Genomic DNA, 21162 nt, shown 5'->3' on the forward strand with positions numbered 1-21162 from the left:
AGAGTGTTTCCCGGAGCTGCCATACGACACTTGCACTTATATCCCATTGGCCAGAAAAAAGAAAATCACATGGCCATGCCCTCCTGCAAAGGAGGCTGGGAATTGTAGTCTTCCTACTGGACAGTCATGAGCCTCATAAAAGTTCTATGACCATGGAAGGGGGAGAAGAGAGTTTGAAGGGAAACTGCAATGCGCCGCAGCACCTAATCCTCCTCTCCTCTTTTACCGACCTCATTTTCCATTTACTGCATTTTGTCCTCTTCAGATCCTAGCCTCTCGTTCTCCAACCCCAGCCTGGCGCCTGGACCCTGGCCCGTTCTCCTCTTTTGCTGGATGGTTTGGGCTGGCGTGTTTGCCCTGGGGTATCCCTTAACTCTGAGCACAGCTCCCACCACCTCTCGTGTGCACCAGCAGCCCTGTTCCTGAATGATGCCATCTGTGGGAGAGCATGGGGGGTCTTCCCATTTCTTCTGGAAGAACAGGCATCGTCAATATTTGCAACCTTGTTATCGTTCAGTGTGTTTCACTGGACCCGAGGGCAGTGCCATCCTGGGGGAGGACGCCTTTGGAAATGGGAGGGGAGGAAATGTTGATTGTCGTATGAAGGGGAAGAACTGCTGACTTTTAGCGGACTGACAGGACCAGGGGCGCCAAATAATCGACTGTGCTGAACTGCCTTGTCACACCCCAAATGCCAGGGACACCCCATTGAGAAACACTGCACTGGGCCCTTGAGAGCTGTCGATCGCTGCCCAGTATGGATGGATCTCCTGCTGTACGCCACAACCCGGGCGTCATGTTGCTTGCTTTTACTTGGGATACAAAAAAAATTGTTGAACTTATGGGTTTTTCTTACTAGTGTTTTGGGGGGGAAATGACTGACACATTAAGCCAGTGATTTCATAGGTCATACTTGCTGGGGATGGTGCTCAGTTTTTAAACATTCGAAAAGGAGAGTCGATTGAAAGATGAATGAGAAGGAAACAAACATGGGGCTCCTCTATGGCACAATCCATGGAGGTCCCACAGGAAGGGCCACAAACCTGGGAACCACTGCCCTGGGGGCTGCCCTCCACTGAGAAGCCCCGTGTTGTGGAAAGAGTGAAGATGCTACTCGGGGTCCAACGGACCCACGTTCAAATCCCAGCCCCACTCCTTCTTAGTTCTAAGACCTTGAACAAGGTATTTAGTTTGCTGGGTCTCCGCTTCATCCTCTGTGAAAGGAGGGCACTGGCAATCCACGGGGCAGCTGTGGGGACTAAATGAGGACGGGTGTTGAAAATATCTCATCCCGGCCTTGGTACTCGCCCATCCTCTCTTCCTCACCCTGCTTCGCCCTGGGTGGGGAACGCTAGCATTCTTCAAACAGCAGACTGTGACCCACTGAAAGGGTCAAGACCAGCATAATTTCTTAAATAATTAAAGAATAAGGAATAAAATAGACTATGATAGGGTGCATCACAAATAATAGTGGCAAATATTGTTTAAAAAATTGTTTCAGTGGTATAAATTATGTTTCAGTAATTTAAACCTCGATGTGATACAAAGTCTATTTTTACTGAACGCGACAGTCAAAACCATTTGAAATCACAGTCAAAACCATTTGAAAGCCAGTGCTCTCCAGCGGTGCCATCCAATAGAATTTTCTGCAATGATGTAAATGTTCTGTTCTGCCACTAGCCACATGTGGTTCCTGAGCACTTGAAATATGGCTGGTGCAACTGAAGGCCTCAAGTTTTCATTGTGTTTAATTTTCATTAATTTTAGTGTAAGTAGCCCCATGTGGCTGCTGGCTCTCGTATTGGACAGAGCAGGACATTTAAGTCATTGTAGAAAGTTCTATCAGACAGTGCGACTCTAGAATCCTAAATTTGTAAGACTTGACCTGCATTTTCAGTGATGATGATGATAACAGTAATCATAGCTGACGTCTGCTGAGCACTGACCAGGGACCAGGCACTCTTCTGAGGGTTTATGCATGTGGGCAGATTAATCGTCACTGTGGCCATCCCTGCTGTCTTAGTCAGCTCGGGCTCCCATAACACAATACCCCGGACTGGGTGACTTAAACAACAGAAATTCATTTTCTTGCGGTTCTGGAGACTGGGGGTGCCGTCTCATTTGGTTCTGGTGAGGACTCTGTGCCTGGCTTGTGGAAGGCCGCCTCCTGCTAGCTCTCCACGTGGCCTTCCCTCGGTGCCTGTACTTGGTGTGGAGGTAGGGGACAGAGAGAGCAGCCAGCTCCGCTGTCTCTTCTTATAAGGACACTAATCCTGTAAGAACAGGACCCCACCCTTATGACCTTAGTTAACCTTAATTATTGATTACTTCCTCAGAGGCCCCATCTCCAATAGACCCACAGCAGGGGTTAGGGCTCCAACATATGAATTTTGAGGAGACACAGCATTCAGTCCGTTACACCCATTTCACAGGTGAAGAAAGTGAGGCACAGAGAGGTGAAGTGAGCAGCCCAGAGTCACACAGTTGGCGGTGGCAATATTCAGACGTGGGCTGGCCTGGCTCCAGAGTCCTCGCGCTTATCCGCTGTGCTCTGCCGCCTCTCCCAGGGAGAGTGATTGCCATCTGGCTGGAGAAGGAAGACTCAAGCAGGACATCTAGACTCATCCACTGCTGCGGATGGCGGGTTCAAAGGGAGAGAGAGAGCAGGGAGGGCTGGAGGAGGACAGGCAGGTTCTGGCAGCAGGAGGAGGAGAGATCCCCGGTGGAAACGAAGGTGACAAAGCGTGAGAGCTCTCCGTGCATCGGCACATCATCTTCACGTTGTTCGTGCCAAACAAAATCGGACAACCAACCACAAAAACCACGCTGAACCACGACAGCGCCCCCTCTCCCCACCCTGAAGGTGAACAGAGCAATATACAGAGATCTGAACACGTTTCTGGAAAGAAGGACATGGGCCGTGGATGGAGCTGAGTGGAGGTCAGAGATGGGAATAATGAACAGTCACGGCAACCGCTGGCACGTCCCGCATGCTCACAGCGCCAGACAGCGGCCGGAGGGCTTGTCCGCGCTCGTTCGTTTAACCCTGACAGCAGCCACAGCGGGGAAATGCTGCTCCGTGTCCCCATTTTAGAGATGGGAAACTGAGGCACAGAGAGGTTAACTGGCCCAGCACTCATGTGTCCTGAGCTCTTACCCATGCAGGGCATCACACATGCATTTTCTCACTGAAATCTCGCAGCAACCTGCAAGGGAGATTTTTGCAATCTCTCTTTTACAGATGAGGAAGCTGAGGTCCAGAGAGGCCACTCTCCCGGGGTCAGAGGGCTAGTGAGAGTAGTATGGAGATTGGATCCCAGGCCAAGCTGACTTCTAAGCCAAGACATTTCTCCTTCACGGAAGATACAGTCTTGAGATGAACTGTGAAGCAGAGAAGGAACACGGATCAGCAGAGTGGATGGGAGAAGAGAGTCCTTCGTAAGAAGCTAGATTAACCTGGCGGTTTTGGCAGAAGCTATTCCCGGCACGATTCAGGAGTGGCCACGCGGGCGGGGGGGCCGGGGCGGGAGCGATTCAGCACTGCCGGAGCTTTGGGAAGGATCTTTCTGGAGGGACTCAGAAGTGGCTGGAACCTGGGCAGGCCGTGGCTGCGTGCCTGACATGCAGGCCTGATTGCTAAACCTCTGATTTACGGTTCTGCAGGAGCTATCAGGGAGAATAATATTTCAGCGTGTCAGCGCCGAGCTGCTCTCCAAGGCGTCCTGCCCAACCGGCCATTAATGCAATACGGCCCGCGGCCTCTTGAGTGCTCTTCAGATAAGTTAAACATTTAGACAACACAAGAAAGATGGCCCGGGTTCCCTCCCAGGGAGCAGGCCCCTTTTTGGCTGGTCCAGAGGCAGCATTAAGCAATCTCACTTTAAAAATATACCTGCCTCAAAGGAGAAGGAGTGGCCAGGGAGTCCATCTGGGCTCTGACCAGAGTCATTTTTCTAAAGCAAATTTGTCAACAATTTCCTTCTGCATTGATGTCTCCAGGCAGCCAAGGACAAAAAGTAATGGGATGGGACCACGGCAGGGTGAGCTGGGAAAAGCCCAGCTGTCACTGGCTTAATCGGAACGAGATCAATAGGTATTTGTCACCGAGCTTATTGTTCAGCAATGAGCAACGATGAGAATACTAAGTATCAAAGCCTGTGGGATGCAGGTGAAGGATGATCCAGACGGGCATGTACAGCCTTAGATTACATTTACTAGAAAAACAGGAACAGTAAGCACTGGTCATTGAGAAGACCATTAAGGTAGATAAGCCTTTGGCAAGCATGAACAAGAGAAAAAAAGAGAAGAGGAAGAGATCAGTAAACCACGTCCAAAATGAAAGGGTGGACATTACTACAAATTCAGAGATTCATTTTTTTAATAATGAGAATACCATGTATAATATTATACCAGCGAACTTGAAAACCTAGATGAAACTGGCACTTTTGGGAAAGATATAAATTACAAAATTAACCCAAGGAGAAATTTAAAAACAAATAAAATAAACCAATGACCATGAGAAATTGAAATGGGAGTTAAGGATGTGCATCCCAAAAAGGCACCAGGTCCAGCTGGTTTTAAGCAAGAGTTCCAGCAAACACTCCAGGAAAGGGTGACGCCTGTCCTGCACACTCCAGAGCAAAGGAAAAGATGAGATGCTCTCAGGCGCATTTATGAGACAAGCGTCGCCCCGAAACTAAATCTGGACTGGGAGCACGTGACAAATGGACAGGTCGCAGCCGTGGCTGATGACGGATGGGACGTTCCTGCAGTCCCGTGCCCTGTGACTCTGTGTAAGTTCCATCTGTGCCCTCTCTGAGCTTCGGTTCCAGACCCCTGGTGAAGGAGGGATCCGGACTATAATCGGTACCATTTATTAGGCCTGCCACCTGCCTTGTAATACACCTGCAAGTGGATGCATTAACCGTGTTCCATAATTTAAAAAAAAAAAAAAACTGGCGACTTTGCTCTGTTGCCTGAGAGGGCCCAGAAGCAATGACACCCCTGTGGCAACAAGCACGCCCGGCACCCAGATCTGGGTTTCTAATCCCATTTTCCAGTAAAAGGAACCAAGGTTCCTTGGAGAAATAGCTGATTCTACGGCTAGGGGAGGGAAGACACATGGTAAACATGGAGCATCTTATAGTCCCAGATGGTAAGAAGTACCCAAAAAACCCTGGATGATGGGGTATGGCAAAGGGACACAGGAGCTGCCTGGAAGAGTGCCCAGTGGCCAAAGCTGGAACGATCTGGGTGCTCAGATAAATAACACAGTATTGGATTCTGAGTACAAAGTAAGTATCTGTGAGTCCACACTGATACAGATAAGTAATTGAATAAATGGGTAAGTGGGAAAGAATAGACAAATCTCCCATACAGAAAAATTCCAAATAATTGATGGAGATACTCCACCCTAATTGTGAGCTTTGCATAGTGACTTCCTTCCAGATGTACGATATGGAAAGTGGGGGAGGAGTCACTTTAGGGGGAGAAACCCAACGAACACTGAACCAGGTGATCAAGGTCAACACCAACAGCGATGTCCTGTTGACGATAGGTACTTTCGATCTGATGCAATGAGAAGGGCCCTTTACCTCTGTGGTCTTCCTCACCAAAACCCCTAACCCCAGTCTAACCATGAGAAGAACATCAGACAAATCCCAGCTAAGAGAGATTCTGCAAAATACCTGCCTGGTACTCCTGTGAACGGACAGCAAAACCAAGGGAAGTCTTGGAAACTACCATAGCCAAGAGGAACCGGAAGAGACAAGATGGCAAAATGTAATGTGGTACCCTGGATGGGATCCTGGAAGAGGAAAAGGACGTTAGGGGGAAAACTAAAATCTGAATGAAGAATTGACGTTCATTAATAATAATAGAGCGATAGTTATCAGTTGTGACAAATGTACCATACAAATATGTTAATAAGGGAAATTGGGTGCGGGGTATATGGAAACTATGCTATACTCGCAACTTTTCTGTAAATCTAAAACTATTCTAAAATTAAAAGTTTATTTAAAAAAAAGAACCTGAAGAGACAAAGGTGTTGCATGGCCCAAGATCACACACCCAGAAAATGGCGGGGCTGGGACTGGAGCCCGGGGAGGGGCATTTGAACACTGACTGCGACGTCTAGGACGTGGGAACTGACGTCTCCGCCCCAGTCCCCTTCTGCCCTCGTTCGCTGAGATGCGTTAATGCCCAGCGTCCTGCCACGTCCAGAGTTTGGACTGAGGCATCCAGTTTTCTGCTCTGCTTCTGAATTGCCTCATCAGCAGAGTTGACCATCCATGAGCCACTCGATGGTGGACCCAATTTGGTTTGACCACTGCTGCACCAGGCACAGAGTTTGGGCCAATCAAATTCAAAAGAGTAATAATAGCAGTAATTTTGGCAAATGTGTATGTGGCATTTTCTACAGGTGAGGGGCTTTTCAGAGTGCTTTCTCTCTATTCATTCATTCGATCCTTACAGTTCCCTGTGGGGTAGGCACAGTTCAGTCCCTCAGTTACAGGTGAGGAGGCTGAGGCTCAGAGAGACTCGGTACCTGGTCCAGGGCCGTTCACTTAGTAAGTAGCAGAGCCAGATTTTGAACCAGGACCCAGAGCCTGTGCATTTAACTGCTGTACTCTCTCACCTTGCAAAAATCAGCAAAAAATGGGCACTACCATCAGGGTCTCCTGACTTAGTGTTTGAAAGAAGAAATTGGCCATCAGATCAGGCCTAGGTTAGTCCTAGAGGCCCCACAGAATGGGGCAACAGAGATGGAAGTCATCTGTCCCGATGTGGGGCGGAGCTCTTAGGGCAGTTTTTATAGGACATGACTCCACAGAGCCTTTGCAGGCTTTTGACAGATGGAAAGAGAAGGGAAAGGCATTCAAAGCAGAAGGAACAGCAACTGCAAAGGCCCTGCAATAGGAGTGTGCGGTTGTTGAAGGTACAGCGGGGGCTGCTGTGTCTGCGAGGCAGTGGAGGGGCAGGGTGTGGAGTAGGAGGGGGTGCAGACATGTGGGGCCGGGGTCATTGCGAGGACTGTGCTTTTGCTCGGAAGGGAGTGAGAGCCACTGTGCTTTTGGGCAGGGGAGGGACAGTATCTGACGTCGGTTGAACAGGATTCCTCGGGCTGCTGGATGGAGACGAGGCTGGGAGGAGGGGGCAGGCGGGGCGGGGAGCAGGGAGAGTGAGGAGGTGGCTGTGCAGTCCGAGTCAGGGGCAGAAAACTTCCGTAAAGAGCCAGATAGTAAATATTTTACACTGTGTGGGTCACACCGTCTCTGTCTCAAATACTTCGTTCACCCCTTTAACCCAAAGCAGCCGTAGACAGTACATGAACGAATGAACATGGCTGTGTTCCAATAAAACTTTATTTACACAAATAAATGGTGGGCCAGAGTTGGCCCACAGGTTGTGGTTTGCTGACCCCTGATCTGGGCAGGAGATGATGGTGGCTTGGACCCTGGTGGGGGCAGTGGAGCAGGTGAGAATAGTCAGATTGTGGATGTGTTTTCAAGGGAGAGCCAGCAGGATTCACTGATAGACTGGTTGTGGGGTGTGAGGGAAAGCGAGACGTCAGAGCCAGCTCCGAGACACATGCAGGGTCCAGACTAGTGTCGGTGCATAGCAGGCGGTCAGTGCATACACTTTGAATCAGCTCAGCGGTTCGGTATTTCATGTGCGTTTACCTCATCTTTTCCAGGGACGTGATAAGTACCTTGAGAGCAAGAGCCAGATTTAGTCCTTGAAACCTCCCCTCTCTTGACCCACGCATCATCTGATGCGGTTCTGGGCCCATCCATGTTTTTATAAATAGCAAGTGTTTTTCTAAATAGTCTGGGATGGTTGGCTCTCTGCCAGCACAGGTTCTGGAAGCAGACGGATGGCTCCTGGGTTCCTCCTCTCCCTCAAGGTGTAGGCTTGGGCATTATATTAGTTTCTGGGGCTGCCATAATGAAGATCCAAGACTGGGTGGCCTAAAACACCGGAAACTTACCACCTCACGGTTCTTGAGACCAGAAGTCCAAGATCAGGGTGTCAGCAGGGCTGGTCTCTTCTGAGGGCCGTGAGGGGGAACCTGTGCCATCTTCTTTCTCCCAGTTTCTCGTGATCTCAGACGTCCTTCACCCCGTCTCTGTCCTCGTGCTCACATGGTGTTCTCCCCGTGTGCATATCTGTCTCTCTGTCCAAATTCCCTTTTAATAAGGACACGTCATACCAGATTAGGGCCCACCCTAGTGACCTCGTCTTAACTTGATCATCTGCAGTGGCCCTATTTCCAAATAAAGTCACATCCACAGGTACTGGCGCTAGGACTTCAGCATCTTTTAGGGGACACAGTTCAGCCCATAATACGCCTGTTCCTGCACTTTGTCTGCTTCTTTTTCTCTTCCATAAGGTGGGATGACAATGGTGCCCCCCTTAGTAAATGTAAAGTTCTGAGCATAGCCCCCCGGCACATTGGGAGCAAATAAATGTTAGCTTCCATCCTCCAGTGTTAGACCCTGTCTCCTCCCCAGTGAGATCTTTTCAATTAATTTACTTTCAAAAGCAATACATATACGCATTATCCTTGTCAAAAAAAAGAAAGAAAGCATTTCAATAAGTTTAAAGCTTCCTTTGACCACTAGCCCAACTCCAGTGCCTTCCCATATGGAACTGCTGCTTCCAGTGGGATGGGTGAGCTTCCAGAACTTTCTTTCTCCATTTATGTATATGCATACATCCACATAAAATATCTTGTTTCACTTTTAGTGGGTTTTTATAAGTACACTCGCTATGGTACTGGATGGGTCATTCTCCAGCCTGCTTTTTTTCACACTATGGGCTGCCTGGGAAGAATTTCCATGTGCTAACATAAAAATCTGCCTCATTCTTCTGAACTGCTGAGAAGGATTGCCCTGAATGGATATACCACATTTCACTTAGCTGTGATCCCAGCGAGGGAACTCACGATGTTTTCCAGTTTCTCGCTGGGTCTCTGGACACCCTCACACAAGGCTCTTTGCAGGTGTTTCTCTGGGTCAGAACGTGTAAATTTCTTGAGGCCAGGATTGCACTGGGGCCCCTGGGAACCCTTCCTCTGTGTTCACCAGCAGTCCCCCTCGGACACCCCAGGATGGTCGCACTTTGACCCAGGAGAGGCCGGAAGACCCCTGGGCTGTGAAAAGCCGGCGTCCTGTGCCGTAGAGGCCGGCCCCCCATGCGGCACAATTGAGGGGCATAGGCTCCTTTTCCCCGGGAGCTCGGTCCCCTCCTCATGTCCTCGGCATTGTCCTGCTGCCGTCGTCCCGGTGCTGGGGTAGCCCGAGCCGAGCCGGGTCAGCTGGGGGAGTATGAGGTAGCGTCTAGCTGAGCGTCACGCTCTTTCATTAAGTCCGAAATGTGATCGCTACTGTTGTCACACTTTAGCGCCCCCAACAATCCCCTTGCAAATGAGAAAACCAGAGCTTCCGCGCATACCTTTCCCCTGACCTCAGGGAAGGCTCGGGAGCCTGCCCAGGGGCCGGGCCGCTGACCCGAGCAGCTTTCCAGCTTGAGCGAGGGGCTGGGCCAGGGGAGCTGCTTTTCCAATTTCAGGCAAAGTAATGGACTGGGGGCAAGTCTGCTAGTGATCTTGTTTTCTCTGTGCCTGGGTCTGTAAAGTCCGCATTGGCCTTTGAACACAGTTTTCATTAGCACGCCAGGCTTGCTGGTTCCATCTCTCTAAGATGGCTACCGATCCGAGGTCTCAAAGTAGGGTGCCCCCGGGGGCCCCGTAACCAGGTGCTGTACAGTGAAGAGGACCCAGGAGAAGACTGTGAAGAACTGGAGATGGAGGTCGAGGCTAAGGATTGCCAGGACATGAGAATGCCCCCCCCCTGCTGCCGGAGCATGTAAATTCTCAAAGTAGCTGAAAACTGGAGAGACGGAGAAAGAGAACGAGAACAGGGAAAGAGAGGAGGGAGAGAGAGAGAGATCCCCTGAGTTTATGTATGAGCTACTGTTCCATAAATGTTTTTAAGCACAATGTGGGTTAAATAAGATATGTCTCCAGGCCTGCTTGCAACCCTTCCCTAATTGAACTTATCCACACAGAGAGAAGTCGTCAGCCTAGTTCCTTCATCCCTGTAGCGCAGCGCATCCAATAGAATTTTCTGCGATGATGGAAATACACGCGCCATCCAGTATGGTAGCCACTGGCTACGTTTGTCTACTGAGCACTTGGAGTAGGCCTAGGGAACTGAATTTTGTATTCTATCTAATTTTAATTAATTTAAATGTAACTATCAATAACCACATGTGGCTAATCGCTACTGTATTAGACAGCGTGACTATCGAATCTCTAAATTTGGGGCACGCCATCGTGCTCGACTACCTGAGGAAAGGACGCTCCCTCTTGGGGACAGGGATCAGTTATACCTGAGACCACCAAACATCGATGAGAATCCTGGGTACGTGGAAACAAAGGAAATGGAATAACGAGCAGAAGAGGTTTCAGTGTAAGCCAGATATCTACTGGCTCGAGAGTAGTCACTCAGTGCCCCCCCCCAGTTTTTTTCCCAGCATTCTCCAAAGAGTTTCTCAACTGGGGTCACCATTTAGCATCCACCATGTTCTTTACCATCTGCTCCAACGCCCATGTGCCCATGGTTGACCCCTAGGGAGCCACTTGGTGGGACTTCCCTGCTGCTGCATCATCCAGGCCCATCAGAGCACACCGCTGCCCATGTCCAGGCACTGTCCCCGGCCCACGGACACGTGAGGTCCCCTGCAGCGGGAGAATGGCGGCTCCTGGACAGAGTCATGCTTTGTCACTGCCACAGAGCTGTGGGCCAGGGTATCCTAGGGACTCTGAAAGCAAACCTCGCCTTCCAGCCAACCCCTTTGCAATGCAAAGCCCACTCAGGGACCAGCAGCCGCACCACCCCTTCTCCCAGGGTCCAGCCTCGATCCCCACAAAGCAGCCCAGGTGGCCCCAAGCCGCTGTCCCCGCTCCCCGCCCCCACATGTCCGTAACAGCGAAGTTACCTCTATATACCTTTAAACAATTAATGAGGAAAGGGGGTTCCTGTCGTCCGTCAGCAAAGCTCCTGGTCTCAAAGATGAATTCAAGCCTCTTCCTTGTGTAAAAACAGATCCACTCAAAAGGTTGAAAACGCTGGTTTTTTTCAGTTTCTATCTTCCCATCAGGGGTCCAGAGATGTTAACAACCAATTTTTTCGCAGAGGTCAAGCTTGGAGTTCCATGTGCTTCTCCTCTTCCCAGCAGTCTTTTCGAGGAGATACCTGCCTCCCAAAGTTACCTTGCAACCAAAATGTGGGCATTTCTAAATCTTAACACAATAATAAAAACTAACATTGAGGTAGCACCTACTGTGTGCCAGGCACACTGGACGCTCTCAGTGCACCATCCCACTTCTCACATCAACCCTGTGAGGTGGGTCCTGTTATCATCGCCATTTACCAATGTGACTTCTGAACTTCAGAGTGATTACGTCACTCGCTTGAGGTCACACAGCTGGGAAATGGTTGGATCCGGGATCCAAACCCAGGAGGTCAGATTCCAGAGCCTGAGCTCTAACACAGCACACTCACAACCTTTGCCTTATCAACCTGTCATCCACACGCACTTTATGGTGAAGATAGAGTTGACAGGGTTGGCGTGTATTTCGTGTGGCTTCCGTTAGGAGTGTCACGTCGCTCTGGAGTCCTGGTTGCAAAGTGACAGAATCCACTTCCACAGCTTAAACTGGAAAGTCCGTGCCTTAGTTTCCTGCTGCTGCTATAACAGATTACCACACACCTAGTGGCTTAAAACAACACAAAGGTGTTCTCTGCGGCTCTGGAGAAGAAGTCCAGAATGAGTTTCAGTGGGTGCTTCCTCCCGGTGGGTCTGAGGGCAGAATCTGTCTCTTTGCCTTTTTTGGCTCCTTGTCACCACCTGTACTTCTTGGCTTGTGGCCTCTTCCTCCATCTTCAAGGTGCGTTGCCCCAAGCCCCGTCTCCTGTCCATCACAAATGTCCCTCAGCCTCTTACTTGTGAGGACCCTCCGGACTACGTTCAGGGCCACCTGGATGATCCGGGATAATGCCCCATCTCAGGATCTTTAACTTAACCACAGCTTCAGAGTCCCTTTAGCCGTGTAAGGGTCGGGAGAGTAGGACGTGGGCACCTTTGGGGGCCGTTAGTCAGCCAGCCACAGTCGAGGTGGCCTAGTTTCACTTGTGGCCGAATCTGGGGGATCAGCTAGTGTGCCCAGGGCCCGCTGGGTCTCTCCAGCTCTCGGACCTGCTGTCCTCCGGCAGGTCCAGGCTGTATCCCACCATCCAGCAGCCCCAGGGCGAGGAGAGCGCCTCCTTCCCAGAGGTCCCAGCCAGAGTCCCAGGGCTGGTTCTCCCGGGTCCAGCTTAGACCACGTGCTCCTCTCTGAAGCAATCACTGTGGCCGGAGGGATCCTGGGTCTCTCTGATTGGTTGAGCCTGGGTCATGTGCCTGCCTCCGTCATCCCCTCCCCTCGGCTTAACTCCCCTGTGTTAAGGTGTTTCCCCAAAGAGAACCGAGAGATGGATGGGTGGTAGAAAATGGCGTGGCATTGGAGTTCGTTGAGTGGCAACATTGGGATGCCTGGCACCTCGTGAGTGCCCAATAAACGATGATCACAGATCATGGGCACAGAGGGGGACTTGGGGAGGGGGTACCTCCAGAAGCTGATGCTTGAAGAATACAAGGTGCACAAGCAGATGAAGGCGGAAGAGCATTCGGAGCCGAGGAAACACCTCGAACGGGGCGAAGGCTTCCACCGATGGCCTGGGTGACCAGATGTACCTGGGGCGGAGGGAGAGGGTCCCCTTTTGTGCCTGTCCTTTCAATGAAATATTAGTAGCAGCCCCCTTTACCTGCAAAACTATCTCAGTTTGCATGATAAATGATATGGTCACCCCCCACCTTCTCACCAACCCGCTCCTTTATAAGGAAACCAAAGGCAAAAGAGGGGTTGAGACTTAACCCAAGGTCACCTAACCTGTGGTGACAAAGCTCAGACTAGAATTCAGGACTTCTGACTCCCAGTGCAGTGCTCATTCCCCCCCCAGCTTATGAAACCAACTCTTGAGGGCTGCGTCAGATTAGCCAGTCATCTTTCTCCCTCTTTTTCTTTTCTTGCCAAATTCTCCGTAGGACTGTGACCAGATCCACGTCGACGACGTCTCGTCCGATGACAATGGGCAAGATTTAAGGTAGGAATTTGGGGAGTCAAAAATGCCCCTTCTGACTGGTTATCAGGAGGGGCCGGCTGCTTATCAGGACAAGATGTGCCTGTCTCCAGCCAGAGCTGGGACGAGTTTCTCTGAACTCGAAGACCGCAGCCCCGCCCCTCACCCTGCAGCCTCTTCCAAGCCGCCCCAAACCACGGAGGCCGAGACGTCCACAGATTCTCGGTGACTCTGCTGAGGTTTCTCTCTCTGTGGTTTTCTCCTGCTCCCTAAAGTGATACGTGCATGTTATAAAAACTTCAAACACCACTTCTCAGCTTGCCTCCCAGAATCACATGATCGAGAGTTCGGTAAACCTTCTTCAGAGGTTTGATTGCATTTGTTAGCAGACGTATATTATTCAATATAAAAGTTGATACCAAAAAAAATTTCTTTTTTTGTTAATTATTTTTATTCCTAATTTTATTTTTTTCTTATTTTTTAAAGATTGGCACCTGAGCTAACATCTGTTGCCAATCTTCTTCATCTTTTTTTTTTTTATTCTTCTCCCCAAACCCCCGCAGTACATAGTTGCATATTCTAGTTGTGGGTCCTTCTAGTTGTGGCATGTGGGATGCTGCCTCAGCGTGGCCTGATGAGTGGTGCCATGTCCGTGCCCAGGATCCAAACCGGCGAAACCCTGGGCCACCGAAGCAGAGTGCGCGAACTTAATCCCTCGGTCACGGGGCCAGCCCCAAAAAGATATTTCTTGAATGAACAAGTGGTATGTCTGGTTTTTAGAGGGAAATACTCCTGGGACATGGGTTCCAGAAGTAAGGTACCCAACCGCTCAAAAGGAGACTGCTTTCAAAGGAATGTGGCTGGAATGTTCCAAGCCTGCCCCTGGGGAAACTTTATAAAAATGGAACCATGATGAATCTGTGCTTGTCCAGAATTATCACAATTCAACACCTCCAGGCCCATCAGAAATATCAGCACAAATGGTGTTTTGCTTCCACGGGACCGGTCGTTGTGACTCCACTTTGTTTCCTAAGTGTGTCTTCCAGCTGACTGCAGAAAAAGAAATCTCAGTTTCTGCCACTGAGCCCTGCGCGTCTGTTCACAGGCCAGCACAATGAGAAGCGATGGGCAGGCAGGTGCCTGCTTCATTTTCATTAGCCGTTCCGGAAATCCCTCTGCAGTCAGGACCGGCCAGGAGCAAGCCTTCGGTGCCAGCCAGGACCCCTCAATTTATGGAGTAAATAAAACCCAGATCAAGGGTAATTGTGTCCTTTCCATGAAGTCATCGCTGGGAACCACTCTCCCTTTCAAAGCAGCGAACACCCAGGGTTCCGTTTTTATGAAATTCCCCTGTAGCCGGCTGGCTTGGAATTCAGAGCAATGTTCCTCTGAATCCTCTCTCATGCTGAGCTGTTTGCCACCTCACTTCAAGAATCCACAATGCAACAGGGGTGTTTTTTTCTCCTAGAAACCAAATTCCCCATTTATTCATTCAAGAAACATCTATTGAGTCCCTGCTGTGTCTTAGGCACCAAGCATCCAACGCCCCTTCTTTTGTTTTTCTTTTTCTGTTAACAGTAAAAGCCAGCCTTGGTAACGCCCTCATTTTGCACCAGGCCCTGTTCCAGATGCTTTGTGCGGATTAACTCATTGCATCCTCACAGGAACCCTAGGAAATAGATGCTCTTATCATCATCCCCACTTTACAGTTGGGGAATGGGAGACACAGAGAGGTTAAGTAACCTGCCCAATCTCACACAGCTGGCGAGTGGAGGAAGCAGGATTCATGGACGCCCTTCCCTGCCCTCCACCTTTTGGCAGAACATCCAGGCATCACTCTAGGGTATCCTCTGAGCTTCGAGTTACTGTTTTTTTTTTAAGAATAAATTATCTAGCCTTTCTGCACTACCCAGAGAGGGGTCCTCGAGGCATCGTCCTGGGTTCCCCATGTAACTTGAAAGGAGACTTTCATGACGTCCGGAGCCCATGATGTCCTGCAGATGGAGGAGGAGGATGTCCTTGCATTCCTTGCAGCGGGAACCCAGTTAGGTGGCACCAACCTTGCCTTCCGGATGGAACAGAACATCTGTAAAAGGAAAAGTGTTGGCATCCACATCATAAATCTGCAGGAACCTGGGAGAAGCTTCTGCTGGCAGCTCGTGCCATTGTTGCCATTGAAAACCCAGCAGATGTCAGCATCCCATGCTCCAGGAATGCGGGCCAGCGGGCTGTGCTGAAGTTTGCTGCTGCTGCTGGCACCGGCTCTGTTGCTGGACGCTTCACTCCTGGAACCTTCGCTAACTGGATCCGTGCAGCCTTCCGGGAGCCGTGACTTCTTGTGCTTCCTGATCCCCGGGCTGACCCCAGCCTCTCGCAGGGGCTCTTGTGTTAACCCACCTACATTGCTCTGTGTAACACACTCCCCTCTGTGCCATGTGGATGTTGTCCCCATGCAACAGGGGAGCTCACTCAGCGGGTCTGATGTGGCAGCTGCTGGCCTTGGACGTCCTGCCCGTGCGTGGCACCATCCCTGTGCGTGAACACCCACAGGAGGTCACCCCCGATCTCTACTTCTGCAGACATCCTGAAGAGATGGGAAAGGAAGAGCAGGCCACTGCCGAAGAGGAATTTCAGAGTGGGTGGCCTGCTCTGGCTCCTGAATTCACCGCTCCTCCACCCGAGGTCACAGACGAGTCTGAAGGCACGCAGGTGCCCTCTGCGCCTGTCCGGCAGCTCCCGCGAGGACCCCAGCGCCCAGCCCGCCGCTGAGCACTGGCCTGCCGCTCCCACTGCTCAGGCCACGGATGGGTGGGAACCGCCACTGAGGGGTCCTAAGCTGTTCTTCCATACTTAAACAGAAAACGACAACACAGTTGATGGGAAATAAACAGTTCCTAAAAAAAAAAGAACAAATTATCTAGCAAGATGGGAACCTGTGCAGTAGAGAGGAAAGACCCCATGGTGGTTAAAAGTGTGGGTTCTAGAAACAAGGGGTTGAGATGGGATAAAGTCATACAGCCCCTTTCTTATGGGCTTACGAATGTGCTGGAAAAGTGCCCAGCACACTGAGTCCTTGGCAGGTGGCTGCCTTGCCCCTGTGACTCGATGTTGTCCTCCCTTTGACTACCTGGGTATATTTCACTCATTAGCCCCTGGTCACCACCACCCACGGCCGGGGGGCGGGGCTGAGAAGGAAGAAGCAGCAACATGTCTGTGTCATAAACCCACTCACATCTTTCGTGGGAAAGAAGTTTTTGTGCAAACAAGTTATTAGAACAGTCATATCGTATTCTTCGTGGATCTTCTTAAATTTGAGTAATTTGGTCAACAGCAGAGAAGAAACTGTAATCGCCCATATTCCCACCATCTCGAACTAATGGCTTTGTGACCTTGTGAACGTGACTCGCTTCCAATTTTATACACATTCACACTCACACAAGTGTCTGTGAGAAATGACACAGGTGTGTGTGTGCGTGTTAGGGAATGTTTGTGTGTGTGTGTTTACACTGGCAAGAATTTAAAGATGTCTAAAGAACGATTTCTGTAACTGTGCACACAGCCTGCTCTGGAGGGAGCACCAGAGTCTGCGTTTGGGATCAAGTCACTCAGTCCTGGCCCCCGGGGTGAAATTTGCTGTTGACTTTGAGACATCGCCCAAGGCGTTTCTGTGGCTCCCACAGGGTTCCTGTTGTCGCCACACAGCCTCTTCCTGCGGAGAGTTTTATATCGGGGCAGCGAGGCCTGGCCTCTGCTCAGAGCGAGGCTGACCCCATCACAGGATACTGGGTGACCGCAGCCAGTCACATCATGCTGTGTTCTGGCATCAACACGCCCACAGGGAGGATGACCCAGCGCTTCACACTTTTCAAAACCCCTTTTATCTTAAACTGGAGGTCCTTACGATATAATTTCCAAGTGCTGTTTCATTCCTATTGCATTGCATCTTTTTAAAAAATAAAATGTCTTTTTCCATTCCTAAACTTGTCCTAGAAAATCCAGAAACAGCAGTATAGTTAAAGACAAACAAGTCGGCCAAACCCACACCCTGAGGGGGCCTTGGAACCACACTGACCTGCTTCCTTCGGGTCTTCTTCTCTCTGAGGAGACTTTCCTTTCTGAAGCTTTTGGTCAGGCTGGACACGCATCCTTTGTTACACCCTGGTTTTCCTCACGACGTTACGGCATAAGCGTTACTCCCGGGATTTCGCAGACCTACCCAGAGCTGGTCGAGGGAAAGAACGCGGCGTTCTCTGAGGCTCTGGGTTTTAATGCTCACACCGCGGTTGCCGTTGGTGGCGAATCGCCCACGCTTTCCCCTTCTGGTCCCCGGCTGTCATTTTGTTGCTGACTTTGTGGGACATTCTGACCTGTCCCCCCGGCCGCGTGTAGAACTTCGTAGCCCAGCACGCTTCAGTCGGGGTGCAGGGTTATGTCGCACAGCACTGACAATTGACTCTGCCTAACTTAACAAACAAGAAAATCAAGATCGAGAATTTCCGTGGAAAGATACAGAGATGCCCACAGAATGGGAAGAGAGGGGTCAGCAGCCAGGCCTTAGAAGGGACATGAATCAGGGCAGGTTTGGGGATCAAAGTAGCGAGAACTAACTGACGTTTTCTTCTGGAATCTTCTGTCAGGAAGAACCAGTTCCAACCACTTTTTGGAATTCCCTTCCAGCTTCAAATTCTAAAGGGAGAGAGAGAGACTCTTAGCTTGGCCACTGCACGCAGGGGGCAGGGATGGGTCCCTCCCAAAACACAGAGATGCTGTTTGATGCCAAAAGAGAGAAAAGCGGATGCTGATGAGGCAAGAGCAAAAGATGCCACCGTGCTTTGGGAAGCGTGTAAAGCTCTGGTCCTCCCCGAACGCACGTGCTCACAGCACCTCGCCCATACCGGGGGTTCCCGGACGCCCCACGCCCCACCCCTGGCTCCCGCAGGGCCCGTGGTCTCTTGGTAGAGCCCCCACCTCCCGACATTAACACTGTCTCTCCTCCCTCCCCTGCCCCGTCCCCTTGCCCAGCACGTACAACTTCTCCGCGGACGGCTTCCACAGCTCGGCCCCGGGAGCCAACCTGTGCCTGGGCTCCGGCGTCCACGGCGGCGTGGACTGGATGAGGAAGCTGGCCTTCCGCTACCGGCGGGTGAAGGAAATGTACAACACTTACAGGAACAACGTCGGCGGTGAGTGGGGGGGGCGGGGGGCAGGGGGCTCGGGGTCCGCCTGGCAGCCTGGGCGTCAGGATCCACGGGGCGCCCTGGCTGACCCCCGCGTGCAGCCGAGGTGAGAGCCGCCGCTTCAGGAGCAGGAAAGCCTGGGTTCCTGCACTAAATGGGAGTCTGGAGGGGGCAGGTGGTGAGGCTGGCCCTAGACCTGTTTCTGGAATTCTCTAGGCCAGCAGTTCTCAGCAGGAGGGGACACTGCTTCTCCCCGAAAGGCACTTGGGGGGGGGGCGTTCGATTGTGACAATGTCTGGACCCAGCCACTGGCCCATAAAGGGACAAGGTTTGAGTGGGCGGCTCACAGTATCTGCCATGTGCCGCTCGGCCCCAGAAGCTTCCAGGGCTCCCCCCACCACCCCCGGGAACAGTCGAGTCCCAGGAAGAATTCAGCGTCTCAGCCAGAATAGAACCCACTTCCCGTCCCAGTGCTGCCACTTTCCGGCCGTCTCTCAGAGCCTCAGTCTAAGTCTGTGAGATGAGGATGGAACAGGTCTGCTGCCCCGGGGCACCGAGAGGTCGCAGCTAACACGCAGGAAGGGCGACCCCGGGCCTGGGCTGCAGCCGGCACCCGTGAGCGGTGCGTTCATCACTAGTTCCCCCCAGTGTTGCGTGGCCGTCTCGCGGGTTCTCCTGTGTCTTCGGCTTTTCTGGGATAGACTGTGAGCTCTTCGGGAGGGATTTTCTCTCTTGTCCTTGGCTACGGTCCTAACGCGGTCCTGGCGAGGCCAGTGTTTACTGAGCGCTTCCTCTGTGCCGTGCTCTCTTATGAGGGCTTTGCATCTAATAGCTTATTTGCCCTTCAGAACATCCCTATAAGGTAAGTGCTTTTATCGTCCGTGTTGTATGAAGGTGGAAACGGAGATCAGAGAGGTTAAGTAGCCTGCCCAGCATCACACAGCCCAGGCGGCAGAACCACGGTGGCGCCCTAGGCAGCGCTCCGCTCCCTCTGCCCACGCTCCTTGGCCTCTCCCATCCGAGTCTGTGGACTGCAGGAGTGAAGCAGAGAGCTTCGGGGTCGCCTCTGCTTGTTCATCACCCCTCCGCAGAGAGAGGAGGGGAGCGAGTGTGCTTGGGGTCCGGGAGACGGGGTGGAGTCAGCCGACGGGGGCCCTCTGCTCCCTGTCCAGGTGAAGCCCCGGGAAATGCCCAGGGCTTCTGTCGGGCTGGGTTGCTTTCCCGTAAACTGAGGGGAAATTCCCCGATGTGTGAGCAGGCAGGACCCGAAGCTGGCAGGATGCCGGCTGGCGGCCCCCTTCCGCTCCTCCTTCTGCACGCTTCCACCCCCTCCCCCAGCTGTTTGTGCCTGACAGAACTAGCCTGCGGAGGACCGCGCCTCCAGCCTGGGGGTCACCACAGCCCCCAGGATTCCAAGGGTTTTGGAAGCTTGCTTGGAAGAGAGCCGTGGGCAGGATACAGGATGAAGAGAAAAAACACTTAAGTCAACACCTGGGAGGCAGTGCTTGGGCTCAGAGGCCTTTGGCTGATTTCACACCTCCCTCTGCCAAGTCCTGTGTAACCCCGAGTAAGTTTCTTGACCTCTCTGTGCCTCAGTTTCCTCAAATGTAAAATGGGGATAATGCTGGTGCCCGTCTCACAGGATGATGTGAATTAATTTGAGAAGGCGCTGGGAACAGTGTCTGCCGCACAGTAAGCGCTTCCTAAGTGTTGCCGTTGTGGTCTGGGGACAGTGGGACCCAGCCTGGAGGAGGACACTGAGGGCAGGGAGCGAGCTGACAGGAGCCTGAGGCACACTTCCCACAGGGGGAGAGGAGGGGCGGTTGACCCGCTGTCTACACGGGCAGCACGCGTGCGAAGGGCCCTCGTGAGTGTGTGTTGTGATTAAGGGCCCCAGCTAAGGGGCCGTGGGGAAGGTGCCGAGAGAAAGGAGAACCAGAGGCCACCTGCTCTGAGTCTGTGGAGGAGACGGGACCTGCAGCGGCAGGGCGATCCACTCGTGAATGCGCGTGTCCATCACCAATGACCTACTGTGCAGATACAGCTGTGGACACGAGGAACAAGGTCCCCGCCCTCAAGGAGTTGGGATTCAGTACGTGGAGGAGACAGACATAAACCAGTGCACAAATAACTTTAAGTTCTGGATTCCGTCATTTCAGAGAGGATAAGGCCTACGAAGGAAATAGAAAAGAGGGATGCAGCAGAGAGAGCCCGAGGGCTGAGGGCTTCTCTGAAGAGCGGACCACAGAGGACATCTCTCAGGAAGGGATCTTTGAACTTACTTCCACATGATGATAACCAGGGGCCTAGTGCTGAGGGGTGACCAAACCAATACCAGCAGAGGGAGTGAATCAGTTAGGGTTATATTCATCTGCATAAATAAACAACAAAAAGACAAAAAATAACAATGCCTGAAACCAAATAGAAATTTATGGCTTTCTCACATACATGATCTGCAGGAAATCCAGAGCTGGCAAGCCCTTCACAGTGTTGAGAGCCCAGGCTCCTTCCATCTTGTTGCTCCACCATGTTCCGTCCATGGCTTCTACCTCATGGTCCAAAGAGGCTGCTCAAGCTCCAGCCATAATATTCCAACCAGCAGGAAGAAGGAAGGAAGCAAATAAGTATAGACCTCTTTAAGGACCGTTCCTAGAAGTTATACATGACACTTCCACTTCTCAATGGCCAAAACTTTAGTCACATGACCACACCTAGCCGTGATGAAGACTGACTGAGGAAGTAACCTTTTAGCCTGGCAAACAGGCAATCAGCTAAAGATCAAGGTTCTTATTACCTAA

At 51.5% G+C, this 21162-nt stretch overlaps 1 protein-coding gene and 1 pseudogene across 4 annotated transcripts in view; both read left to right on the forward strand.

Moving 5' to 3' along the window:
* EYA2 (EYA transcriptional coactivator and phosphatase 2) overlaps positions 1 to 21162 on the forward strand; it is a 251292-nt gene that overhangs the window by 214369 nt on the left and 15761 nt on the right. For all 4 annotated transcript variants that reach the window (XM_070486023.1, XM_070486022.1, XM_070486026.1 and 1 more), the window contains 2 exons: positions 13153 to 13211; positions 18210 to 18370. In XM_070486023.1, coding sequence (XP_070342124.1) covers positions 13153 to 13211; positions 18210 to 18370 — 220 coding nt within the window. The remainder of the gene's footprint in view (positions 1 to 13152; positions 13212 to 18209; positions 18371 to 21162) is intronic.
* On the forward strand, positions 13218 to 18203 carry LOC106847626 (small ribosomal subunit protein uS2-like; annotated as a pseudogene).

Source organism: Equus asinus, chromosome 15 (genome assembly GCF_041296235.1).
Source record: "Equus asinus isolate D_3611 breed Donkey chromosome 15, EquAss-T2T_v2, whole genome shotgun sequence".
NCBI lineage: Eukaryota > Metazoa > Chordata > Mammalia > Perissodactyla > Equidae > Equus > Equus asinus.